We start from the raw sequence: 26,243 nt of genomic DNA on the forward strand, positions 1-26,243 counted from the left end.
ATCTTTCTTAAACATAGGAGACCTCCCTCCTCCAATCTAACAGTTCACTTCTCAGTATGACCTGCTGTAGTTTCCCCAGATTTCACAGAATCATTCCAAGAGCAAAATCTCAAGAAACCAGGACTCTCAGACAGCAAAAACCAATCAATAGCAGATGGACTGCGTCATTCTCTGTAACTTACTTGGCTTTTTCCGTTAGCAGAGGCAGATTTTCGCTGATCAGGCCATGGCTGAGCACGAGAATGGATTCCGCGCTCATTTCTGGATTTAGGATCAACCCTGACACGATGCGACGTAATGTTTCGTGCACCTTGCGGGACATTTTCAGGCTCATGGTGCTCTCTAAAATCTAGACAGCACAAGAGTCACATTAAGCTGTAACACAGCAGGGCAGCTCTCTGTGGGCAGCAGGAGGAACTTCCAAGAATGGCCAATCCAAATTGCCTCCAGCACAAGCAGAATCCTGCTGCCCACCCGCCTCACCAGAACAGAGAAGTCCCTTCACATTCTCCCCACCCACCTCCACATTAATCAGCAAATGAAGGGCCTAAAAGTCCAGTGGGGCCACAGAGCTTATGAGTGTATGGGACTCCATTCCTGCCAGTGTCCTACATGGGCAGAGGCCCACTCACGTGGAGAGCCCCACTCAAGTCACTAGGGTGCTGCATGGGTGGGTATTTCCCCATGTCTGGAGTCCCTGACTTCAGCAGGGTTCCATGCATAAACAGGCTTCCACCCAGGCAGAACAGCTTACAGGATCGGGGCCTTTATGAGCTCTGCTATAAATAATGTAATCAGAGGCAAATCACATCTGAGAGGTGGAGCAGAAAACATCCAGAGTGGATACTTCCTTTGCACGGGGTGGGGAGAAGAACAGGTAAGTTACCTCTTGCTATAGATATAAATAGTAAATCCCTATTTTATCCTCTGCAAGAATACTAATTTCCAGCAAGGGAAAAACGAAAAGCCAAATCCCACCTGTGCCATCTTCTCCCCTCAGAGCTCTTCCTTTCACACGGCCCATTTGATCGCGTTCAGTGTTAAAGGCAGGGCTCCTACTGAAAGCTCTGACTGGATGTGCTTACCTCTTTCAACGGAAGAATGAGCTTCGTCACTTGGTCCTTCCCTACGTACTGGCCAAGGATTTCGTAAGAATCGTAACTCTTGCTTCTGCGAGCCTCCATGACCTTGGAGACTATCCCCTTCACTTCCTTTTCCTCAGCAACATCCCCAAACAGCTCCTGATTGAAAATCTTTTGAAATGCAGTGGAGAGAAACGAATGAGAACAGCAGAATCACTAGTAGATTCTGCAGTAGAAGAGCACAAGTTATGCGTGGCGAGGTATCTCCCCTCTTCCCCCACCACACACCCAGCCAGTTACTTGTGCTAAGAACAGCATTTTTGTGGTACACAATCGAGGTATATTGAAGTCAACGATCCCCCTTCAGAAGGCTGGGGTTGCCAGCGTCATCTCTTGCAACACGTCTCTTTATCCAAGCACGTTCCCTTGGCATTTGACATGTGTCTTGACTTCCATTTCAGTTAACTCCTACCTCAATCATAATGTCTAAGCAGGTGTCCAAATCACCAGGGCTAAGCCTGCTGGTCAGGCCTTTCAGTAACAGGTGCACAGTGAACGTCAGCACATGGACCTAGAGACAAACAATCAGCATTACATTTACCATTCCCAAGCTGGGATTTTTTTGGTGGTGGGGTTGTTTTGGAGATAATCAGACCTGAGGATTCCCACAGCAGAGCTCTCACATTTCTCAAACAATAGACTCGAATACTCTCAACAGGAAAACTACTGAGAACTATCCAAAAACCCACGGCTGGAAAGGATCTACCCGCTCTCCCAGAACTCCATTCAAAATGAGTCACTTATTTCAAAATTTGTATTTTTTTACCCATTTCAGCATATCCCAAGATGCCTGCTTGGCCAGCAGCTCATTTCAGACAGCTGGAATGGTACACAAACATGTCCAGAACCATACCGGCACTGTTCTGGGCAGACGGTGATACACACAGATAGAGCCCTTAGAGATTGTTCTCTTCCCACATCTAAGACCAGCACTTTTCATCTGCCAGAGTCCAGTAGCAGAAAGCGAGCATCTCCCCACTGGGACAGCTCATCTGAAAAGCCATTCTTATCACAGGTTACAGTGAGAGGCACAATGACCTTGTGGTTAAGGCACCGGACTGGGACTCCAGAGACTGGGTTTCTATTCCCAGCTCTGTCACACACTCACTGTGTGACTTTGGGCAAGTAATTGTGGGTGAAATCCTGGCCCTACTGAAGTCAGGGGGAAAACTTCAGTTGGGGAAGGATTTCACCCTTAACTCTCCTGTAAATTGGGGACAATGTCACTTCCTTTCCCTATCTTGTCTCTCTTCCAGGACTGCCTTTATGTCTGTATAGTGCCTACCACAATGAGGACTGATTCTCAGTTGGGGCCTGCAGCCACCACTGTACTATACCAAGTTATTTTTCCACAGCACAAAGCAAAGTAAATCCTGGTTCTAATTTCCCACTGAAGTCTACTCCCAGCAAAACCACGCTCTGCAGTGTCCCTAGCCTCTGTTTGCCAGAAGCTGGGAATGGGCGACAGAGGATGGATCACTTGATGAGTACCTGTTCTGTTCATTCCCTCTGGGGCACCTGGCATTGGCCACTGTGGGAAGACAGGATACTGGGCTAGATGGACCTTTGGTCTGACCCAGTACGGCCGTTCTTATGTTCTTAATTATAAAAAGCTACAGAGAACGAGAGGAAGAACCATGGGATTACCTGGTAGCCATGGACGAGAGTCGACTGCATCTCTCTTAAGACGTATTGCAGGTACCGTGCTCCCAAAGCCTCCATTATTTTGGTGAGGGTGTTCCGTGCGATGTCCCGGATTTCCTGTGCCCGGTTCCTCAGAAGTGAGCAGACTTTGAGAAGAATGCTGGAACCAGAGATCAACAGCTCAGCACAGCCACAAACCAGCACAGAAGCAAACACTGCAGTAACTGCCCTGGCTGCTTTCCAGGGCAATTTCATGGATTTTCTCTGATAGCTTTACATAGAGAATAGTTGAGCTACCCTCAAAACCAGGCACTGAGGCCCTCTTGTTTTCATATATGGCCTTAAGACCATGTGTTTATCATACACAAATGTATCATCCTCAAATGGTGCTATGGTACACAGAGGAAAGGTGGTTCATTACAGGACCGAGAGTCCGGATTCTAACCCCAGCTCTGTCACCTCTTAACCGCTGGGCGCTTCACCCCGCAGTTCTGATTACTACTTAAGAATTTATCAAGCACCTTTCACATGTAGCTGGGCCCTATATAAGGAAAAAGCCAAGGGCAAACGGGCATCAACATTAAAGCCAAAGACATTGTGAAAACATATGTTTCTAAAAATATTGCAAGGTGTTTTAAGGCCTCTTTTTTCTCCAGCCTGGCTTTAGCCAGATGCAAAACTGCAGGCTTTTAAAAATCTGGCCATTAATCTTTTTAGTGCAATAACTGACATTTGAGGAGTGACTCTGCCCCCGTACCTTGGCAGGTTAGCTTCCATGACCTCTTGTGGGAGACACTGCATCACCTTGACCATGGCAAACGCTAACGGCACCCGAACCACCTCTTCATCGTTCACAGCCTTGGATTTCACAAGCTTGTGTTCCTCATCTCTTTTCACCTGGAACATGGGGCAGACACAAATCCCTTTTAACACTACACTGGTGATGCGAATGAACAACTTTTTCAAATACCCAAGTTCTTAACCCATGAAGAGCAGGCTGACGTGCTCAGCCAGCTGTCTGCATTTTAAAGTCTTTAGTAAACTGGACAGTCCAGTAACTACCTTTTAACAAACATTATTGGATATGTGCCTAACACCTTATCCATCCTGAAGGACCCCAGAGAACTTCAGAGACTATGTCCTGTGGAAGCTGTTTATCAGGGGACTCTGTTACAGTGACACACTGCTTAGAGTGGTTTCCCTCACAAACTGATTCAGTGCATTTGAATGAACTTGTGCTCCTTTCCCTGCGTTCCTGCTGGGAAGAATCCCTAACTCCTGGGCTCGCCCCATTTCCCAAATGCAGCAGAGTGGGACAAAAGGGAAATAGGGAGAATATGCACATGGAGAGGCAGTGCTGTACAAGTACACACTGGAGAACTTCAACTGTATACTTCAGTGTTAAACATTACAACTGTTGTTTCAGTAGAACGTAGCGCTTAGCTAAACCAGTGGTTCTCAACCTACTTATCATGGTAGGCCACATATGCGGCCCACAATGTGTTACCTGGGCCGCAGGATGAGGACCACTGCACCCGCCCCCCTCCCCCCCCACACACACACCCTGCCTAAGCCCAGCGCCTGCCCAGAGAAGAGACCCCTCCACAGAGTTGGGCCAAGAGCAGATCCCACTGCAGGGCTGGTTGGCAGGGAAGCCCCAGACCCCACCGTGCAGCAAGGCAGGGCAGCCCCAGACCCAGATCGTGGGGCAGGGAAGGGCAGGGCAGCCTCGGCCACCACTGCGCCCAGCAGCACCGGACCCCACCGCGCAGGGCAGGGCAGCCCTGGTGACTCTGGACCCCACCGTGCGAGTGGGGCAGTCTGGACCCCAGCATCGTGGGCCCTGCGGCCTTTGGCACACAGCAGGGCCGCAGCTGTGTGCTAATTGGGTCACATGCAGCCTGCGGGCTGCGCATTGAGAACCACTGAGCTAAACCCATCTGTCTTAGGTTCCTATATAGCGCCCTTTACCAAGCACCTCACAGTATGCAATATACTGATCCTCCAAACTCCCCCATGAGCAGGGAATCCCCATTTTACAGACCTGAGGCACAGAGAAACTAAGTGACTTTCCCAAGGCCATACTAGAAGTCTGGCAGAGCAGGGAACTGAACCCAGGTCTCTGGCGAGCACCCTAAACACTGGACCAACTGTTTTCTGCATCTGTAACACTGAAACCAAACTGGGTGTTTATAATCAGCCGAGGGCTGTTGAGAGGCCTGCGTGAAATAAGTGGTTCCAAACCCATCCATAGCAGGCAGGTGAATTGGAGGGCTTGTCAGCAATCCCAATGACATGCAAAGGAGAGTGAACTCCCTCTCATGCTTCGAGGTGGCTTCTCTCCAGGTCAGGGTTGAAGTCATGAGTCTAGGCAATTTGCAATTCTCCTGCACATGTTGTACCTGTTCTCTGGATAGTACCCTCCAGCCTGGCTCTTGGCACCAGCACAAGAGTCACTTACAGCCACGTACATTTACAAACCATCTTTTCAGTGCTGAACACGCACCTTTGCAGCAAGACACCTGTGTAACTTGGGCAAGATGCTGCCAGTTACTGTTCCTTGAATGTGTTCAATCAGACACTCCAGCTCCTCCTTATTTCTGGGAAGGAAAGAAATGGATTTTGTGGCTTTCTGGGTCTCCTCAGATTCTCCAGTGCCTGCCAGTTCATGCTGAATCAGTGCAGGATCCCTCTGCTTCTCACTGTCCTCCAGCAGGTTCTTGCTCTTCTCTCCCTCAGCCGCCTCCTCCTCCTCCTCACTCTGCTCCAATTCCATGGCTTCGTTCTCTGCTGCTTCCTCAGCATCCATGGCCTCTGCATCTGTCGGGCAAAATCAAATCACAGACCATGTGGAGGCAGCATGAGAGACGTCTCCACACCACTTCCAGAAAAGCCCAAAATCACTGAACAGATAACCACAAATGTGAATATGCCACAGACACAAGTTCCTTCATTGTAACTGCAGCAGGGGCAGGGTGGAGCACACAGAACTCTACCCAGTCTTTGGCTAGCAAAGAAACCCCTGCAAGACTGCTGCTCCAGCCAGTGTAAGTTAGTCCAGTCTAAATTATGCCAAGGCTATTCTGGACTGTGGAAGCCCCAGGACCAGTGCTAATTATGAAGACAGACAAAGAAAGTGGATTAGTCAAAACAGGCCTTCCAATTAGTACGTCTTAAAAGCTTGAAGAAGCTAACCTGAGGTGTAAAGCAATAGAAAACTTTAAGTATCTAGACTATGAGCAACTAGCATGTGAGGTTCCATCATTAGGAATCTGAAAACTCACCTTCATTCTGAAGAGTCTTGAGTTGCTTTTCAAGGGTTTCATGGTCAAAATGAAAAGCTTCTAGCACAGTCACTAACAAGCTGTCAGACAACAGATTGAATAAAAGGTCAGTTCTTTTCATATACGGAAATGGGTGTTTAGATTGATCGTTGGTCAAAAAAAATGGAAGCCACCATTTTCTGGGATTATTTTTTTTCCCCACACTGATTTTCAATTACAGAACTCCACCTCAGACAGCAGTTGCCCCCAAAACAGTGACAACACTAAAATCCTAAAACCATCCATTAACTTGCTGAATCTTTAATTTGTAGCATGACAGTGAGCACTGAAAACAAGCATTACTGTACCTGACACCCAGTTTTTGATTGATCTGTCCAGTTTGCAAAACATGTATGAAATGTTTTAAATGGTACATATATGCTGACCAAGAGAGACGCCTGCAAACAGCACCTACAACTTCAACTGAAGCAGTTATCATATTTTCATGCTGCCGAAACACAAACAAAAAAATCATCACTATTAATATATTTTAAACAAAGATATAAAACATATTTAAATCAATGGAACACACGACTAAAATAAACAAAGTCAGTATATGAGGGATTTCTTTTTAACTCTTTCAGATTTTCCCAAGTCCCTGAAAATGAATCAGATAGTCACAGAACGGACTAAGAAATCAATTTCTAAGTTGCCAATCCTGCAAATACTTATCCACATATTAAACTTTGCTCACATGAGTAATCCCATCAAAGTCAATGGGACCACTTGTGTAAAGAAAAACACATGTCAGCATTTTCAGCGTTTGGGCCTAAAATGATTTCTCACATTACAAAAATTGAACAGATCCTCTTTACTTGTTGTGATTCCCTGATGGATGCCTTCCAGTTTCTCTCTAAAACACTGAAATCTGTCAGGCAGTACAGAACAGCTCTTAATACAAAAAACAAACAAACAACAAAAACCCCACCTCTGGCTTTCTAAATACCAACCAGACATACCGTTGTGAGACTATGTAACCCTGGCCCTAAAAGTAGTTTTGTTTCATATATTTTGTACAAGAAATAATCTTTTAAACAAGAATGACAGACTAGATGTGATCATGCTTCAAGTTGTCTATTTCAATTACAAAATCGCTGCTGACTTTGGAGGATCTGAGATTTTTATTGATGTCATACCCCTTTCTCTCTGTACACACGCCATACCAGGTGCATACTGCTTCCTTTAGAAACTAATCTCAAAAACTCTCTGCAATGGAGCTTCTGGGAATTTTGGAGACAGAGGGGAAAATTTCCACCCAAGCCACTTCGTAAATTAATCATCTGTATGACAGGAAATTAGCAGCATGGAAAGTAATAAAGGGACCAAATTCTCTCAGACACAGGAAGTGCTTCACATCTGACAGGACTGGATCCTAGCTGCATCTGTGCCTTCTTAATCCTCCTTCACCAATGGAAAGAGGCACAGTACTGTTCTCTAAAAAGCAAAATGGTCCACATCTGTCACCCTTTTAAGGTGACAAGCACTGCAGGTAGAACACTGTGACAAAGATGGATACATTAGTATTAAATTAGCTTTACGTTAAAAACCTACCTTAAGCATTTTCTCATCAAAAATAGTAGTAGTTGCATAAGGCATGATGTAGTTCTGCAGAGATTTGGAGGACAGTACGATTTTGTCTTCAGTCAGCTGCTTCGCCAATTTCTTTAAGGCTCGAGCTCTTCTGTGGATCTGGGAGAGATTGGCAAATTCATGAACATTTAACAACAGAACATTTGTGCTTAATAATTTTTGATGTAGCAATTGTAGGAGTGCCCAAAGCGTAAACACAATGAAATAAATACTATGTGTCATTTTCATTGAAGAGTCACATTTCCCACCCCTCTCCATCTCTGAACCTTCTCTAGCTTTGTTTCTTTATAAATGTCACAATTCAGTAAATAAATCACAAACAGTGGCTTATGGCATCCTCAAGGCATCAGACAGGAGAAGGTAATTGACTATAATGGGGGAAAAGTGGGTGAGAAATGATGAGTGAGAAAGGAAATTTAGAAACCACAGGCAGCATGTAGCTAGGGATGTAAGAAATGCTCTCTCGGAAAAGGAATGCTGTATGTCACATATTTACTCTAAGCAAAAAAGGGGAAATTGAAGCATTCAGATGGGTATATTTAAAAAGGAAGAAGAGCTGCAGCAGAGATTAAGAAATTCAAGACCTGATCCAATGCCCATTCAGGTCAGGCCCTACACGCAGGCTGAAATATTTTCAGTCTATTCATCAATTTATTCAATACAAATATACATGGATAGTGTTTGTACAGCAAAGCCTCACTAGTTTTATTCATACGGTTAAGAAGGGACTAAGCAAGATTGATCTACAGTCAGGAACATGGGGCTGCTAAGAAATCAGAACATTAGAATCTATGACATTTTACTAATGAATATGAAGAGATCACTCCTTTCAGCCACATGATGGAGACTATAAATACAGACAATACAAGATACTGTAACTAAAGTATGAACAATTTTATGTAAATTCAAACTTTACTTAGATTTATAAAAGAGACTTGAGATAAAAACAATCAATCACTGAAGTAATACGGCACCCAGGCCCATTTTCGGAAGTAGTTGCGAACCTAAGTCCCATTTACTTTCAAAGAGTCTTATAAGCCTAAGTCAGTTTTGAAAATGTTCCTCTTGAGCAAATGCTAATGTTTTACAATGGAAAAGGAGCACGTTGTGTTTTACCTGAATATGTTTCATGTTCTCAAAGAAATCCATCTCAGGATCATGACAGTCAGTTAGCTGGACCAAGTCTTGAAACTCTGGGTGCTTTGGAAACGTTCGAATCAAGCAGGAAAGCAACGAAGTATAGTCTTGTTGAATGCTCTACAAACAGCAAGCGCCCAAAGGTTAGGGCTGACAGGAAATGCAGCAATCCCTGGTGTAGAACAGCTAATCACGTCAGTGCTACTTACAAACACGTCTGACACAGTCATGCCTTTTATTATTTGTGTAGTACAGATTGTTTTTGTTTACATTGTTTAGTTTTGTGCAATGTACACAAAAATAAAGGAAATTCCTACCCCAAAGGGCTACCTAGAGGAAAGCTAAGTTATGCAGGGAAATACAGAAAAGAGGGTGGGCTGTTTTTAAAGATTTAAATCCAAGAATAAATTTTCTGTGCATTAAACCACTCCTGTTTGCCATTACAATGGTAAAGATGATCAAATGACTCATGGATTCTAATATCATCAGCATGGCCCTATCAATTTCACAGCATAAGCCCTTCCCCATGAAATCTGATCTCTCCCTTGCTGCTGGGAGCGCCCCAGCAGGGGGATCCTAGCTGCATGTCCCTGCTGGGCTGGGGAGGGACAGGTCTTGTTCTTCCCCTGCAGGGCTGCTGGGGGTGGGAGAGGAGGGAGATCAGACCCACCTCCGCATACCTTTTGGGTTGGGACCCCCAGGGTTACAACACCCTGAAATTTCAGATGTAAACAGCTGAAAATGTGAAACTGGCCAATTTTAAAACCCTCTGGCCAAGAAATTGATCAAAATGGACCATACATTTGGTAGGGCCCTAATCATCAGCATAACCAGAGGATGATCATTATGACCCGAAGTGCTTACCTCAGTCTTGCTCTTCAGTCCTTTTCTCAAAGACAGCAGGAGAGTGTGCTGGATTATTTCTTTGTATTCATCTTCTGAGTGGCTGATTTCTGCTATTCGATGGATAATACTGGTCAAGCACAGGCTGGCACTGTCACTTAAAGACATGTCCCCTAACTGAGATGGTAAAAAGATCATATCACATAAGTCTAGAAACAACATCTCTATATTTCACCATAAGCTACAGCTTCAAAACTTGATTACCATTCTCCCCCTCCTCCACCCCAACTCACCTGTTTCAGAGAGCTGTAACAGAGAGAACATCTACTCTCCACAAATCTAGACTGGGTGGTACCATTTGAAATATTATAACAAAGCCCACCATGGATCCAAAAGTTATACAAAACTTTCTATCCCCTTCCCAGGAGAAGCTATGGCCCAGATCCAATGGCCCGTTGAACTCAATGTAAAGACTCTCACTGGACTTCATTGAGTGTCAGAATGGGGTCCATGTAGCTGCCACTGAGAGAAAAGCAGCTTTTCAAGATTCCCAGTGTGCCTCTGTGGCTGTGCAGCCCAGACTCATCACAGAGGTCCTCGGCTCTGTGCTGAAGCGGCGCCTTCGGCCAGTGTTAGGCCCTTCGTATTCCTCTTGCTGCACTGTGCTTGCCTGTCAGAACATTCATCGAAAACGCAGCATGGACATCGCCAGGGAAGAGTCAAATCTTGGCTTTTGTGAAAAGGAAACCATTTTACAGATGCTATTTCTTGGCACCAAAAACTAGCAAAAGAACTGGAAAGTAACAATTACACAAGCCCTATGTTAACACGAGGAGAAACTTTCCACTAACCTGTATGGTGTAGAAACAGTTATGCATAACTGGAATAAGAAAGTTGATGTCCACTCTTTGCATTTCTTTGATCTGAGAAGTGATTGCTTGGAACGCTGACAAGCGAACATCAAAATTGATATCATCGAGATGTCGTTGATCAAAGGCATTCAACTTACAGAGACGAACAACAAATCATTAATTTAAAATAATTTTTAAAAAATGATTCAACACAAACATTGAATAAAAAAGTAAATGAAAAATGTACATACCTTAACTACCTCCGTAATGTATTTCAATTCACCTTCCAGATCAGATAAAGTCTAAAAAAAAAAAAAAGGCAAAGTTAAAACCGAAATTAGTTAAATCATATGCAGCAAATAAATATTAGAGCCTTAGAGTCTCTTCCTGCTACAATTTGGAGCAGAATCAGGCTCTTAATTTTGACCCCTTTAGAAAGCAGGTTAAAAAATTACAGGAGAGTGTGAAGGAGTGTAACTGACATTTTGTCATTTTAACACCAGTGCCTCTCCTGCTTGGATTTCAAAGGTGCACGTTTCTAATTTCTGGATCTATGCTAATCTTCCACAGATTTCCTGCGGAAAACAAATATAACGTGTGTCATTCCAGGGACAACAGCTTGGGTGATTCTTATCAAGCTGGGGTGGGGGAGTAAAAAGAATATCTATTTCAGGCAGTCAAAATCCAGCTTTGCTCATACATGTAGAGGATTCGTTATAGATAAGGTTTAAAATGCAATAGAGCTAAATAGATTCGCACACCAATCAGAATGCAGCAGGCCAAAACAGCTGTTAGGCACAATTATTTTTATTATACTAAATAACTTGATGTAGGTTTAAAGATCTATAAGCCTATATGGAACAATGCAGATGAATTTGCTTATGATTGTTCCTTATCTGTCAGAACTAGAAGGATAAGAAAATTACAGAAAGGCACTTAAAAATGTAATACCTGAAAAACCACGCAGAGTGTCTGTCGAGATAATTTGTTCTGGATAATCGAAAACAGTTTTGCCAGAGGCTTAAGGAAGCTTGTGGGGTTTAAGCAATGCCTCAGCAAGTTCTGCACTGTCACCAGGATGTCAATCTCTGTATCCTGAAAGAAAGAGACAGATGTCTAAGTTGTTAAATCATTTAGTTTCCTTGAAAAGTGTCTCATGCCATAGTGTGAGCTTAAGCTTTTGATTTATCCACATTACATATATTAAATGAGAATTACTGACTGGAAGCATAAAATCAATTCCCTCATTACAGATTTCCTATAAGCACTTGGAGAAATAACTGTGTTTTAATTAGCTATTAATCACACAGTATGAGCAGGTAAGACTAATCATGCCTATGGTGATTTCTTTTGGATCCTTTCTCGAATGAAAGGCAAGTAGGACTGGCAGAGCTGAGCAATGAAGTCTGTTAATCTGCTAGTCAAAAAGCAGCATGTAGTTATACTGTCTTCCTAATGAAACTTTATACATTTCCTTATAGATTTGTAGATTTTCAGGCCAGAGGGACTATTATGATAACCTAGTCTGACCTTCTGTATAACACAGGCTATAGAATTTCACCAAGTAATTCCTACATCAAGCCCATAATTTCTAATTGAACTCTGGCACACCCGTTAGAAAGGCATCCATATCTTGATTTAATGACTTGGGCCCACAGCTGGATGGCCTGTGGACTTCATTCACCGGGGATGGCGTTTTGCTTTGAAAAATGAGGCTTGGCAAACAAGCAGGACCCTGTGTATAATACTATGTTACCTTTATCTCTCCTCTCACAATGTGCTTAGGCACCACTGGTGGATACCTGAAGAAATGTCAGACCTACTCAGGTGTGTGTTTATATTGCTCTTCAGTGGCTGCAACTGATGGATCACAGAAACTCTAATACTGTCACAATAATAAGTGTGAGTATTTCATGGGCTCCTGCTACTTGAGAAACAAACTACATCTCAGTGGTGAGAATGGTCAAAGCATTAGGAATCACAGAAGTACTTCTGCAAATCTTCCCTTAGCAAAAGAGGGGGCACAACCACCCCAGCTATGTTTTCTCTTGATAGAACCACCACCAAGACGGATTCTGTTAGGGAGGCAGCTTAATATGACGGACTAGCTTGTGTGGGAATAGAAGGGGGATTAAACGGAAGGCCTTTCCTGGACAAACAGGGTGTTATTGTAGTCTTGCACATGGCACCAAGAGTTCCATTCTAGAAATATGCTATAGATATGGTTCAGAATGACTGCAAGAACTCACATGTAATTGCTAGATTTTTAACTGCATCATAAAAACAATCCCATTTACTAAAGAAAATAAATGTGTTTCACTGAAAGAAGTAACACCTACCTGCACAATGCTACTCTGGTGAAGGAAAGGGAGGAGGAGGCTGATGAGTACAGAACTCTGACCCTTGTCCTGTATAAACTTGCTGATCCTACATTATTTAAAAAAAAGGTTAATTTGTTAATCTTGCATCCACATACTCACCCATACAAAGTGAACAGGGATTTCATGGGCTGCAATAAAGGCTGTGAAACTTTGGTGCTAGAACAGAAAATTATGTCAGCACATCCTTTCTGAACCTGTATTTTTAGGGGTTACAAGCTCAAGCCCTGATGCTGCCATTGGATCCATGTGAATGGACCCCTGAACTCACATAGAGCCACTGACTTCAAAAGAACTCTGTGGGCATAAGGCCCATACACTCAGAGGCAGGATCAGGGCCTCAAACATTTACATTAACAGTAGGATGCAATTTAGCACGTGTGGAATCAGCTGAAGAGAAGATTTTTTAAAGAGAATATTCAAATATCAAATGGGATCAGCCCATTTTAAATTGCACAAGGGTCAATTTTAAAACTAATGCCTAGCATGTCACTGAGAGCCAAATTCTGCCTTCAGTCAGGTAGGAGTTGCCATACGAGGGCAGAATATGTCTCCTGTAAAATAGTCATTAGTATTTTGAATGTTAAAAAGAATAAAAAACTAAACAATGTGGATATGTTAAACTATTTTCCATTAAAAAAAATTCTGATCATTTTAATACATTTAAATAGTGCCCTCAACCCAAAGTTGTGTAACAGACAATCAATCAGTCCTAGGTAAGTTATCTGCCTCGATTAAAAAGTCCAATGACTCCCTTGTTTTACAGCCCTCACTTATTGTTCTTCGTCATTTTAAAGTACATTTAAACATGAAGTTTGAGACACAAATTGGTGAAAGGCAAGAAATTCAAAGTCAAGGCTGACATCTGTACTCAGACTACGATTTTGAATTTTCTACGTCTAGGAACAAAGGTCTTGATCTGGCAACTGGATCCACTCTGTGCCTATGTGGGTATGTAGATCTGTATTTCTCCTTTGCTGGAAACACAGTATAACTGTTTGCCCTGCGAATTCATGATTTGTTTCCTACTTTGGGAAGAGAGTTGCAAAGAACCCAACGTACAAGTTGCTGTATCCATGCAAGCCAGACTGCTGCAGCCACTTTTGACCACTTCAATATTTTTACAGCCCCGAGGGGGGCAGTCTCAGATTGCTCGTAGTATTAATACCTAGAGTGCCTGTCACAGGACGGGGTTCCCTCACCTGGATTCTCACCGCAAACAGTCCTCATGCAAACCAGCAACAAGTTCAATGCCAACGGCTTTACTTACTGTGCTATACAAGTACTTGTTTCCACACCACATAAGGCTTTTACCTTCTCCCAAGGCACATAGCAAGAGGGGGGAGAGATCTCAGCGCTCAGGGTATGTCTACACTGCAGTGAGACACTCGCGGCTGGCCAGTGCCAGCTGAATTGAGTTCAGGCTAAGGGACTGTTTACGTGTAGACAGTTGGGCTCGGGTTGCAGCCTGAGCTCTGGGACCCTCCCACCTCACAGGATCCTACAGCCTGGGCTCCAACCCAAGCCCAAATGTCTACACAGCAATTAAACAGTCCCACGAGCCTGAATCATCTGACACGGCCCCGTCATGTTTTTTAACTGCAGCATAGACATACCCTCTGAGCTTCGCCAGCTCTTCCTTCCTGACTTCTCCATGCCCCTCTTTTTGTCTCCTAGGCTGAGGAGCTGATTCACTTTGTTAATTGGTTAATCATCCACTCCTTAACCAATTACCTCCTCGTGGGGACACTTGCCAATGCACAGATAGTGTGGTAGCCTAAGGCTGACTCACCACTGTCACAGTAAAAAGAACAGGAGTACTTGTGGCACCTTAGAGACTAACAAATGTATTTATCTGATATACACCATCATGTGCCAGCAAAGCCCCTCTGCCATGTACACTGGCCAAACCAGACAGTCTCTACGCAAAAGAATAAATGGACACAAATCTGACATCAGGAATCATAACAATCAAAAACCAGCAGGAGAACACTTCAACTCTCTGGTCACTCAGTAACAGACTTCAAGGTGGCAATCTTGCAACAGAAAAGCTTCAAAAACAGACTCCAAGGAGAAACTGCTGAGCTTGAATTAATATGCGGACTAGATACCATCAATTTAGCCTTAAATAGAGACTGGGAATGGCTGAGCCATTACACACACTGAATCTATTTACCCACGTTAAGTATCCTCACACCTACTTGTCAAACTGTCTGAAATGGGCCATCTTGATTATCACTACAAAAGTTTTTTTTTCTCCTGCTGATAATAGCTCATCTTAATAATTAGCCTCTTAGAGTTGGTAGGGCAACTCCCACCTTTTCATGTTCTCTATATGTGTGTGTGTGTGTGTATATATATATATATATATATCTCCTCACTATATGTTCCATTCTATTCATCCGAAGAAGTGAGCTGTAGCCCACGAAAGATTATGCTGAAATAAATTTGTTAGTCTCTAAGATCCTGTTCTTTTTGTGGATACAGACTAACACGGCTGCTACTCTGAAACCTGTCACTGTCACTGTGCCAGTTTTGCTTACAGACGCTTTTAAAATTCAGTCAGCAGTGATGGGAATTGACCACCAGTGACCTGGAAGTCGAGTGACACATAAGTTCACGCGTTTTAAATTACTTGGTCACAACTAATTTAAATTCAAAGCAACTGATTCTATATTTGCAATCCATCCTGAGGGATCATTGTTTCAAAGCTTCTCTCTTTTGAACCGTGAGGAATCACTTACTTGGAAAGAATGTTGAGCTCTTTGCTGACTTGCGCTCTAAACTTTTTCTTTTTCACCTTTTCCACATTTAACATGGTTTTGCTGAGATACTGAAGTATTGCAGGAACATGAGGCAGGATTAACCGTGCACCCAAGCTGGGGGACTCTGTAATGGATACAAGGTGGTTACCAGGGTGTTTTATTGCAAAAAGGAGAGTCAACGGGAGCTGCAAGTGCTCAATGCCTCTGAAAACCTGCCCTGCAGGAGTTTAAAATTCGATGTGACTGAAGGCTATTACAACCCCCCACCCTCCCCCCTCAAAAAAAAAAAAACCACAACCCTCAAGAGCTCCCCTCCTCATCAGTTCAATAACAAGTCTGTGACATGAAGGCTTAGCCCGGGGCGGGCAAACATTTTGGCCTGAGGGCCGCATCGGGTTTCTGAAGTATGGAGGGCCGGTTAGCGGAGGCTGTGCCTCCCCCAAACAGCCAGGCATGGCCCAGCCCCTGCCCCCTAGCCGACCTCCCCTGCTTCTTACCCCCTGATGGCCACCCCAGGACTCCTGCCCCATCCAACCCCCCCCTGTTCCCTGATGCCCCCCCCAGAACCTCTACCCCATCCACTCCGCCGCTCCCTGTCCACCTCCAGAACCCCACCCCTGACTGCCCCCACCGTCCCATCCAACCCCACTCTTCCTGACTGCCAACTGCCCCGGGACCCCTGCTCCCATTCAACCCATTTCCTGCCCTCTGACTTCCCCGCCCCCTAGCCACACCCCTGCTCCCTGACCACCACCCTGAACTCCCCTGGCCTCTATCCAACCCCCCCTGCTCCCTGCCCCCTTACCGCGCAACATAGAGCACTGGTGGCTGGCGGCGCTACAGCCATGCCCAGAGCACCAGGACAGGCAGCCGCACCACCTGGCTGGAGCCAGCCACACCACCGTGCAGCACAGAGCACCGGGTCAGGCCGGGGTCTGCAGCAGCGCTGGCCCTGGAGCTCGCCACCCCACGCCCAGAGCATTGCACCGGCGGCACAGTGAGCTGAGGCTGTGGGGGAAGGGGAACAGCGGGGGAGGGGCCGGGGACTAGCCTCCCAGGGCAGGAGTTCAGGAGCTGGGCAGAAGGGTCCCACAGGCCGGATGTGGCCCGTGGGCCATAGTTTGCCCCCCTCTGGCTTAGCCAGTCTCTTGCATCGTGGTCCAGTGGACAGAGTCCTAGACTGGGTTCTAGTTGCAGTTCTGACAGCGACCTGTTGTGTAACCTTGTGCAAATCAATTCCCCACTCTGAGCCTCAGTTTCCCCATCTGTACCAAGGGGATAACAATCTCTGCCTTCCTTTGTCATGGCTTTGAGGGCAACTGCTGAAAACCAATGCTAAAGGAAGTGCACGGTCACCTTCTGCCTGTTACTGCAGGCAAAGGATAAAGGTGATGAACCACAAGTCTTTATTGCAAGGGAGTGCCAATTAAAATGAATGGCAATGAGTATATGGCTGGGTGAATTTATTTTTCAAGAAAAAATTAAGTGGACGTTTATGCAAAGCACTTGTCCTAATTGCCAAGGCTGCCCTCCGGATTATAACTTAACCAAGGGCATGCACCCATTACTATGAACGTTCTCCCCCACCCCTTTAACAGAGAATAAACCTTTCTAGGTCCTGGCGACTAGCACACTAATATGGAACTTGTCTGCACAGGGATGAATGAACATGTTAAGGGAAGACAAGCCTTAGCAGGGAATTTTCCTTCTAAAAAGGCATTCTTGCCAAAGGCGCAAAATATCCCATCAAGATCCAAAACATCCACCCATACTTACGGTTGAGTTCCTCATCATTCGGATTACTATTCATTCATACCTTCTGTCATTCCATCGGTGTCAGACTCTACACAAACACAGTCGGCCACTGTCAAGCTGGAAACCAGGTCTGTGGGTTCAAAATCTGGACTGTTGAGGAGGTTGTCAGCCACATCCATCACAACACCAGCTGTTACCTCACAGAGATTCTTGGCGGACAGCAGAGCAAAGACATTCAACAGCGTATTGTATTCTGGGTGCTCTGGTCTCTGCTTGGCCAGCAAAGGGAAATACCTGAGTAACAGACACAGAACAAGAAAAATTCACAGTTTGCTTTTTTTTTTTTTTAATTAAAACTTTACAAACATTTTCTCCATAAAGTCACATAGAAAAAGACTGAAGGTAAAGAGATGTTCTTCCACCTTCTGGGAGAGACCATTAAAAAGGAAAAATTCTTATGACTCAAGACCAGTTTGGTACAAAACAGAAAATACATTCTTCATTTCTGACAACAGTAAATCTTGAGGTAAGCATTGAAATACTATGGTGATGGGACCAAATGAGAGTAGGTGGGAAGTTAAAAGTCTGGGGTGAAATCTGGGCCCTACTGACTTCGGCAGAGCCAGGATTTCACCCCAAATATCTAAAGGCCAACTCCTCCTGACTCATTTTATTACCTATTTGAGCTGTATCCAATTCACCCACGTTATTCTGTAAATGAATAGTAAACAGGGATCTAGCGGATACTACAGAACATTAACAAACCAATACAGTTCAAAGGGGAAGGACACAAAATTTTTATTTAAAACTGGATTGGCTACCACTTTCCATTAACTCATCCCTCTTCCCTCAAAATCTGAGCTAGATGTTGGCTACAAACCTGCCTGGCTGTTCATGTGTGGGGAAAACGGCCTGATATTACAAAGAATAATCTCCAAAAATTGGAAAGATCGGGAGTTGCATTTGGATTATTAGGGAGCATTACAGTCATAGTCTGGGGACAGAGGGGTCCTGACACAACATAGCTATAGTTTTTTAAACCCTGTTTATTCTTTGGGGAACTAAATCAGAATTAAGACCCCCAGTCCTGCGAACACTTAGGTAAATGTTTAACTTTGAGCATGCAAATAATCCCATTGACAAGTCAATTGGTCATAGGACTACTCACGCATTTGAAGTTAAGCACATGCATGTGTGTCTGCATGGTTGAGGCCCAGGTTTCCACTGACATTGTCAGAAAACGTAACTGAAAATCGAAGTACCACCACTTCAAATAGAGTGGCTGGAACTCAGGTATTTGGTATATTTTCTATTGTACACTTCTTCCCCTCAGGCTCAATACCCTATGTAAAATACTGTTAAGCAATAACATGAAAGTCTAGTATTACACTCCTTAAATAAATTAAAAAAAAAAAAAAGCAAGCACAGCTGCTTGGTCCAGTGGCTACAGGCCTAGGATGGGGAGCCTGGAGACCTGGATTCTAGTCCAGGTACTCTCACTGACCTGTTGTGAGACCTTGTGCAAATCAATTCCCCACTCTGAGCTTCAGTTTCCCCATATGTAACAAAGGAATAATGACACAGTCCTTTGTCACGGCTTTGTGAGCTACCATGAAAAAGAGCTAAGTAACATTAAATGAAGTGCACAATCACCTTCTTTAATGGTGAGAGTAATTAACCAATGGAACAATTTACCCAGGGTTGTGGTGGATTCTCCATCACTGACCATTTTAAAATCAAGATTGGGTGTTTTTCTAAAAGATCTGCTCTAGGAATTGTTTTGGGGCAGTTCTCTGGCCTGGATTATACAGGAGGTCAGACAAGTGATCACAATGATCCTTTCTGGCCTTGGAATTATTAAATGTACATGTTGATAAAAATACTGTTCTTTGCAGCCATTTCCCACCCAATCACTAATCTGAGGTTGCAGGGAGGAATGATGTGTGTCTCTCTGTCTTTCCCTGTTGTGTGTGATTCGCAGCAGACACGATGCATTCATCGTGCTTCTCCGCAAAGGAAACGTTTACCTGGGATTCTTGCTCCAGATGTGAATGAGTTTGAGTAACGGAGTAGGAGAATACTGGCTCTCAGAAGCGAGCCTGATGATCTAGAAGACAAAGAGAGGATAAATCACAAAACAAAACAGTGTGACCACGCATCACTATTTAAAACATCAAATTTGACAGAAAACAAGTTTAAAGAATTCTCTGTGAATGAGAAATTATCTTCCAAAAAAAAAAAAAATTGCTCATTTTCTAATCCCTTCAATACTGCTGATAGCTAGTAAGGGAGCATCTTTTGTTACACCTTAAAAGCTTGAAAACAAAATTATCCCACCTACTATTTTTGTCCTCCACTTGGGAGTTATTTTCCCTCCCCTTATGCTTTGCATACAGCTGCCGCCAAAGTGACTGTCTCACACTTATATTCCTGTCTGCAGTACGATCCGCAGCATCAATATGACTGAGAAGGCCTCTGCTACGTGTTGGCTGCTACTGGGCAGCCAGGAGATCGTCCATGTTCTTTCGGTTTAATGCACCAGGATGGTGAGAGTGGGGTTTACGGTTGCTCAGTCTGCACTGCAGATTGGACTGTGTAAAACTGAAATTGAGGCAATGGTGGGGAACAGATCTACCGGTAAGTCTTAGACAGCTTGTTCAGTTGCCCAAAATGATTGAGTGCCCCACTGCTCTGTATAAATCAGCGCTTTTCTGAACACATCAGAAACAGAGGTATCTTTAATGCAATCCTATGGGAAGGAAGTCTGCTACACTGTTAATATCGAGTCCCAGTAGTAGATTTTTGTGCAGTTAACATTAGGAAACTCCAATTCCAAGCACAAAGGGATTAGAATTCTCCCTCCTCCCGCATCATCTCACAAGCCTCCTGGTGTTTCACGGCCTTTAAAATAATGGACAAAATCAAATGAGTCTTCTACAAAAAAAAATCTCAGAGAGAATCAATGGCTGAAATTCCCCTAGAGGGAGCTACCGGATTATTTTTGGAGCCGGTATCCTATTGTATAGTGCTGGTCTCTGGAAGTATGTCTACACTGCAGTTAGATACTGACAGAGGCCCGTGCCAGCTGACTCAGGCTCACAAGATTCAGGTTAAAGAGGCTGTTTAATTGCGGTGCAGACATTCAGGCTTGGCCCAAGTTCTGGGTTTCTCCCAGGGTCCCAGATCCCAGGCTCCAGTCTGAGACTGAATGTCTACATTGCAGTTAAACAGCTTCTTAGCCTGAGCCCCATGAGCCTGAGTCAGCTAGCACAGGCCAGCTGTGGGTTTTTAATTACAGTGTAGACATACACTAGGTCATCCAGGAAACGAGCATTATTTCTTTAAACCAGTTATAATTCCTATTTACAGAAATGACAGAGCATTGTCAAATGGGACCAGTCCTATTCAACATATTCATAAATTATCTGGAAAAAGGGGGTAAACAGTGAGGTGGCAAAATCTGCAGATGATACAAAACTACTCAAGATAGCTAAGTCCAAAGAAGACTTCGAAGAGCTACAAAAGGATCTCACAAAACTGGGTGACTGGACAAAATAGCAGATGAAATTCAATGCTGATAAATGCAAAATAATGCACATTGGAAAACATAATCCCAACTAAATGATGGGGTCTAAATTAGCTGTTACCACTCAAGAAAGAGATCTTAGAATCATTGTGGATAGTTCTCTGAAAACATCCACTCAATGTGCAGCAGCAGTCAAAAAAGCGAACACAATTTTGGGAATCTTTAAGAAAGGGATAGATAATAAGACTGAAAATATCATATTGCCTCTATATAAATCCATGGTACGCCCACATCCTGAATACTGCGTGCAGATGTGGTCGCCCCATCTCAAAAAAGATATAGTGGAATTGGAAAAGGTTCAGACAAGGGCAATACAAGGCACAGTCAACCTGTGGAACTCTTTGCCAGGGGATGTTGTAAAGGCCAAGACCGTAACAGGCGTCAAAAAAGAAGTAGATAAATTCATGCAGGATAGGTCCATCAATGGCTATTAGCCAGGATGGGCAGGGATGGTGTCCCTAGCCTCTGTTTGCCAGAAGCAGGGAATGTTCTGTTCATTCCCTCTGGGGCACCTGGAATTGGCCACTGTCGGAAGACAGGATACTGGGCTAGATGGACCTTTGGTCTGACCCAGTTGTGGCTGTTCTTATGTACACGGTGCTTTCCAAACGCAATGCTCTGAGACACTGATTCAGCAAAGCACTTAATCACATCCTGAACTGAGGCATGTGCTTTGACTTCTATGGAACTTTGCTGAATCGGAGTCTAAGTTTCCCAGTGCTGGGGGCATAGAAAGAGAGAGTTGAAAGGCTAAGAGGGACAATAAACCAAAATTCTCTTCTACCTAATCAACTGAGGTGCAAGGTTATGTGCTTTGCATACAGCATGTAAGCTGCCATACTGGTAGATGAAAGAATGGAAGGAATAAATAAGCAAAATGAACAAAAATGGATGAAGGGGGCATATTATAGGTTAAGACTCCCACAGAACAGGAACAGCTAGCCCACCAAGGTACTGTCTGATACTATTTAGATGTTTTTCAAGTGTAAATACTCAGGCATTGTAGATTAGACAGATTAGGCAAATAACAGATACCAACAGTACAATTTTGTTCCCCAAGAAGTGTCAGAGCAAGTAGTCTGCTTCAATGGTTAAAGAAGAGAGACAGAGTTTTAACTTTATTCAGATTAATCTGTAAGTATTTTTCATTATGGCTTGAATGTAGAAGCAGCCCCAGCATTAATCAGATGCTTGACCCTCTTATTACGACGCAAGATTGGCCCTTCACACACATAATACAAGCAAATGAAATTAGAGATTTCTAGGCAAGTGTTAAAAAAAAAAAAGAGTTTCTATACATCTGGATATAATGCTTAAAATTATCCAAAAGTACAACGTTTGGTTTAAAAAGTCATACAAAACATATAGCATATAATCTGCAGTATCCCAAATTAAGGTTAATACATTTAACGATACAGTTTAAATACCCACATCCAAATATTCGGATACATCACTCATAAAAAGTGATATTAAGAATAGTTTGTGGAAAGCAAGTATAGCAATGAGTGTAGATCGTCCCTCAATAATTGAGAATTTAGGATAGGTTGTCCCACGTATATACAATCCATCAGAGAAGTATTTCAATCTCTTTCCAGACTTGCTTATCTTTACATACTAGATAACTCAAAATAAAAGGTATTACTCTGTCAACATTACCTGGGGCCATATCACTGCCTCAAAAACGGCATCAATCTCGTCTACTGTAAAGCGGTAGGTCTCAAAATCAGAAAAAAAATCAGCTACAAGTTTGATCCCAAGACGCCTCAAATTTTTCAGTGGGTTAATAGACCATAGCTGGATCTGGAAAAAAGAAAGACAAAAATATCTATTCTTGCTGAAAAACATAAGCTAGTTACCCTGCAATGAAATACTGTATTTAATCAATTGTGGATATGAGTGACTCTTGCTTGGACTACTGCACTGTTTCCTCTTGTTTTCTACCCTGAACAAGTTATCTTTATCTTGGAAAGATGATTTTCACTTTCTAAGGTCCCAGTCCTGCACTGAGTCACAAGGCTTAACAGGGACTCGGCACAGGCACAAGAGCCTACTCGCACATAGTTCGCTGAAGGACTGGGGCCAAACCCACTGTAAGCGGCTACTACAGCTCTTAGCACTGCCCTTAACAGATCTACATACCCCAGTCCCAACATTCAAACAGTACCATTCTACCCGTCCTCAAAAGTACCACCAGAGGAGAGCAGTGGAATTTGGCCCTATCTCAATTAATAACTTGTTGCTACGGAGAGCAATGATATGAATTCAGAGAAATGGGGATCCCATTTCTAGATACATTTGAATAAAAAATATGGAGATGGTTCACGGAATGCCAACCCTCCATGCCTCCTAACCCCTCCTCTTTTTCCCATGTCCCCTCCCTCCCTCCTATTTTACTTCTGTTACCCCACCCTAACATGCCATGGCTATGCAGCATTGCCTGGTCTTGCAGATAGGCAACTGAAAGATTTTACAGTTTGTCAAAATTCTATTGGAGCTCACATACATTTTTTTGGTATTATTCGTCGTCTGTTTCTGTATGAAAATATATTAAATAAATTCCCCCCCCCCAAAAAAAGAGCACAACCAAAACCAGTGACCAAAGGTGAGTTTCCTCTTCGCACATGAAAACGTGCTTAGAGGGAGAGAGAGGAATCCAGCAAAGACAGAGTGAGGGGAAGGCTAAAATGTAGTAACAAGACTTACGCTACCCATGCATTTAACATAAACGATGTTACATTCTCTAGCTTCCCTTAGGGAAGATATTCAACACTGAGATAAAGCATGCTAAGCAGGCATCTGGTTATAATATTACAGCCTTTTCTGCTGGGCTCCTCTGGGAAGGACTACATTTATGGCGACATGTGGAGTACAGACACCGCATGCCTCCCTAGCATGGGTATAAACAGCATGGCAGATGGCAAGGCTCTACTTAGGTGAGTGGAATATAGACACACCAGGACCCTGTGGATATGTACCCTACACGGCTCTCCGCACTCCCATGCAGTGCCTCCCCTCTTTACAACGCTATTTTTACCAGTGCAGCATCCCGCTGCCAGAGCCTTTCACTGTCACAAGTAGCTACAACTGCAGCGAGTGTGGCTGCAGCCTGCCTACACATCCCCTACACTCCACAAAGTGTAGACAAGGCCTCTAGGTAACACTTTCAAAAGCTCCCAAGTGACTTAGAAAGTACTACTTCTTCCTCTTATCCCACCATCTGGGGTCGGGTCACCGTGCAAACATCTGCCATCTTCGTCTGTCCGAGGCAGCACTAAGGTCCATCAGCTTACCATCTTCTTTGATGCAATCCACCATCGCTTCCTCGGGGTCTCTTTCCTACCACCCTCTCCTGCCACACCATCTTCCCCAGGTCCTCTTCATTCACTCGGTATGTCTTCCCAGATTTTGTCAGCCACATCACGGACTGAGACTTCCATCCTAACGCTTCCATATCACAATCCATCCCTTCGTGGGACTGTATTACACAAAGACATCTCATCTCGAGTATCTTCAGGCACTGAACTTGCTGTCTCTTTACTGTCCATGCTTCTGCACAATACAGCACTGCGGGGCACACCATTGTTACATACAGTTGGGCTTTCAGTGTCAGTGAGATGTTATTCCATTGTCTTCCAGAACTCCCCTGTCTGGACTGTATCTCGCATTCGTGCTCACTGTTATCCGCAACCCAACTGTCCAGATACCTGAACTGCTCAATCTGGTTTAGTCAGACTCCATTAATCTTTATATTCAGTTTCCCTGAGGCACCTCTACCTACCCATATTACCTCGGTCTTAGTCATATCCATTTTCTTCCCATGCCAGCTTATCTGGCCCTACCACTGATTTACTAGTCACTCTTGCTCTTCTTCTGAGGACACCCTTATAGCTATGTCATCTGCATATAGCAGCTTCTCACCTTTCCCATTGAGATCTTCCATCAACACAACAAACAGCAGCAGTCTAAGGGCCCCAGGTGCAGTCAGACTTTCACATCAAAGGGGCTTGTCATTCCAAAACACGTTCAGATCGCTGTTTTAGGTGATATTATATCCTCAGACATGCCATATTTCCTCAGCGCTAGTGTGAGCATCTTTCTGTCCATGTTATACTATGCCTTTTCTAGGGCTACAAGAGCCCAGAAGCGATCCTGTTGGTACTCTAACTGCTTCTCGATCACTTGCTGAATTACAAACATGACATCTGTGGTTCCTCATCCTTTCCTAAAGCTGAGCTGTTCTTGTCTGAGGAGGAGTTCCAGCATTTTCCTAATCCTAGCATCCAAGACGTGTTCCAGTACTTTCATTCTATGTAACAGTAACTTTATCCTTCAACAGTTCCCACATTCGTGGATGCTCCTCCGCTTATGTACCTGGACCAAGATAGACCAGCACCAATCTTTGGATATTCACGTATCTCGCCATATGGCTTTAACTAGGGGTCGGCAACCTTCGGCATGCAGCCCATCAGGGTAATCCCATGCACGGGCCACAAGACATTTTATGTTGACCGTCCACAGGCCTAGCCCCCTGCAGCTCCCAGTGGCCGCAGTTCGCTGTTCCCAACCAATGGGAACTGCGGGAAGCGGCGGCCAGCACGTCTCTGCGTCCCACACCACTTCCCGCAGCTCCCACTGGCCAGGAACGGCGAACTGCGGCCACTGGGAGCTGCAGGGGGCCGTGACTGCAGACAGTCAATGTAAACAAAATGTCTCGCAGCCCGCCAGCCGATTACCCTGATGGGCTGTGCACTGAAGGTTGCTGACCCCTGCTTTAACCACTCTGTTCATCCATTTTATGCCTCTCTCACACAGGACTTTCACTTCATCGGTCCCACCATCTTACTGTTCTTCATTATCCAGCCTGCATTTCTCACCTCTTCCTTCATTGTGTCAGATTCAGGCACCACATTAGGATACTGGCAACTCTTCCAAAAAGGGGTTTGCCTCATTTAAGAGACTCTCAAAGTATTGTTTCCATCTCACCTTCATTTTTTCAGGTGTTACTAGCAGTCTCTCCTGGTCATCATTTAGAAATTGTACTGCAGTCCCATCCTCCTTCCCTTTGCATCTGATTTTTGCAGTACTATAGATCTTTTGGCCAGCCAGATGTGGGTGGTTTACAAGCTCAGTATACAGGTCATCTATAGCACTCTCTTTGTCCTTCTTCACTGCCTTCTTATCAGCTCACTTTGCTTCTTTGTATTCACTTTCATTCACACTCGATGGGCT

At 44.1% G+C, this 26,243-nt stretch overlaps 1 protein-coding gene across 1 annotated transcript in view; it reads right to left on the bottom strand.

The window, feature by feature from the left end:
- Positions 1 to 26,243, bottom strand: part of UTP20 (UTP20 small subunit processome component) — an 81,393-nt gene that overhangs the window by 20,877 nt on the left and 34,273 nt on the right. Inside the window, exons 28-46 of the mRNA XM_039494378.1 lie at positions 22,671 to 22,814; positions 19,456 to 19,535; positions 17,490 to 17,722; positions 15,653 to 15,797; positions 12,870 to 12,957; positions 11,482 to 11,625; positions 10,782 to 10,832; positions 10,531 to 10,683; positions 9,701 to 9,856; positions 8,816 to 8,956; positions 7,661 to 7,798; positions 6,418 to 6,557; positions 6,071 to 6,150; positions 5,293 to 5,606; positions 3,544 to 3,683; positions 2,790 to 2,946; positions 1,555 to 1,653; positions 1,086 to 1,253; positions 183 to 349 (exon numbers count right to left, since the gene is read on the bottom strand). Coding sequence (XP_039350312.1) covers positions 183 to 349; positions 1,086 to 1,253; positions 1,555 to 1,653; positions 2,790 to 2,946; positions 3,544 to 3,683; positions 5,293 to 5,606; positions 6,071 to 6,150; positions 6,418 to 6,557; positions 7,661 to 7,798; positions 8,816 to 8,956; positions 9,701 to 9,856; positions 10,531 to 10,683; positions 10,782 to 10,832; positions 11,482 to 11,625; positions 12,870 to 12,957; positions 15,653 to 15,797; positions 17,490 to 17,722; positions 19,456 to 19,535; positions 22,671 to 22,814 — 2,738 coding nt within the window. The remainder of the gene's footprint in view (positions 1 to 182; positions 350 to 1,085; positions 1,254 to 1,554; positions 1,654 to 2,789; positions 2,947 to 3,543; positions 3,684 to 5,292; positions 5,607 to 6,070; positions 6,151 to 6,417; positions 6,558 to 7,660; positions 7,799 to 8,815; positions 8,957 to 9,700; positions 9,857 to 10,530; positions 10,684 to 10,781; positions 10,833 to 11,481; positions 11,626 to 12,869; positions 12,958 to 15,652; positions 15,798 to 17,489; positions 17,723 to 19,455; positions 19,536 to 22,670; positions 22,815 to 26,243) is intronic.

This window comes from Mauremys reevesii, linkage group 1 (genome assembly GCF_016161935.1).
Source record: "Mauremys reevesii isolate NIE-2019 linkage group 1, ASM1616193v1, whole genome shotgun sequence".
NCBI lineage: Eukaryota > Metazoa > Chordata > Testudines > Geoemydidae > Mauremys > Mauremys reevesii.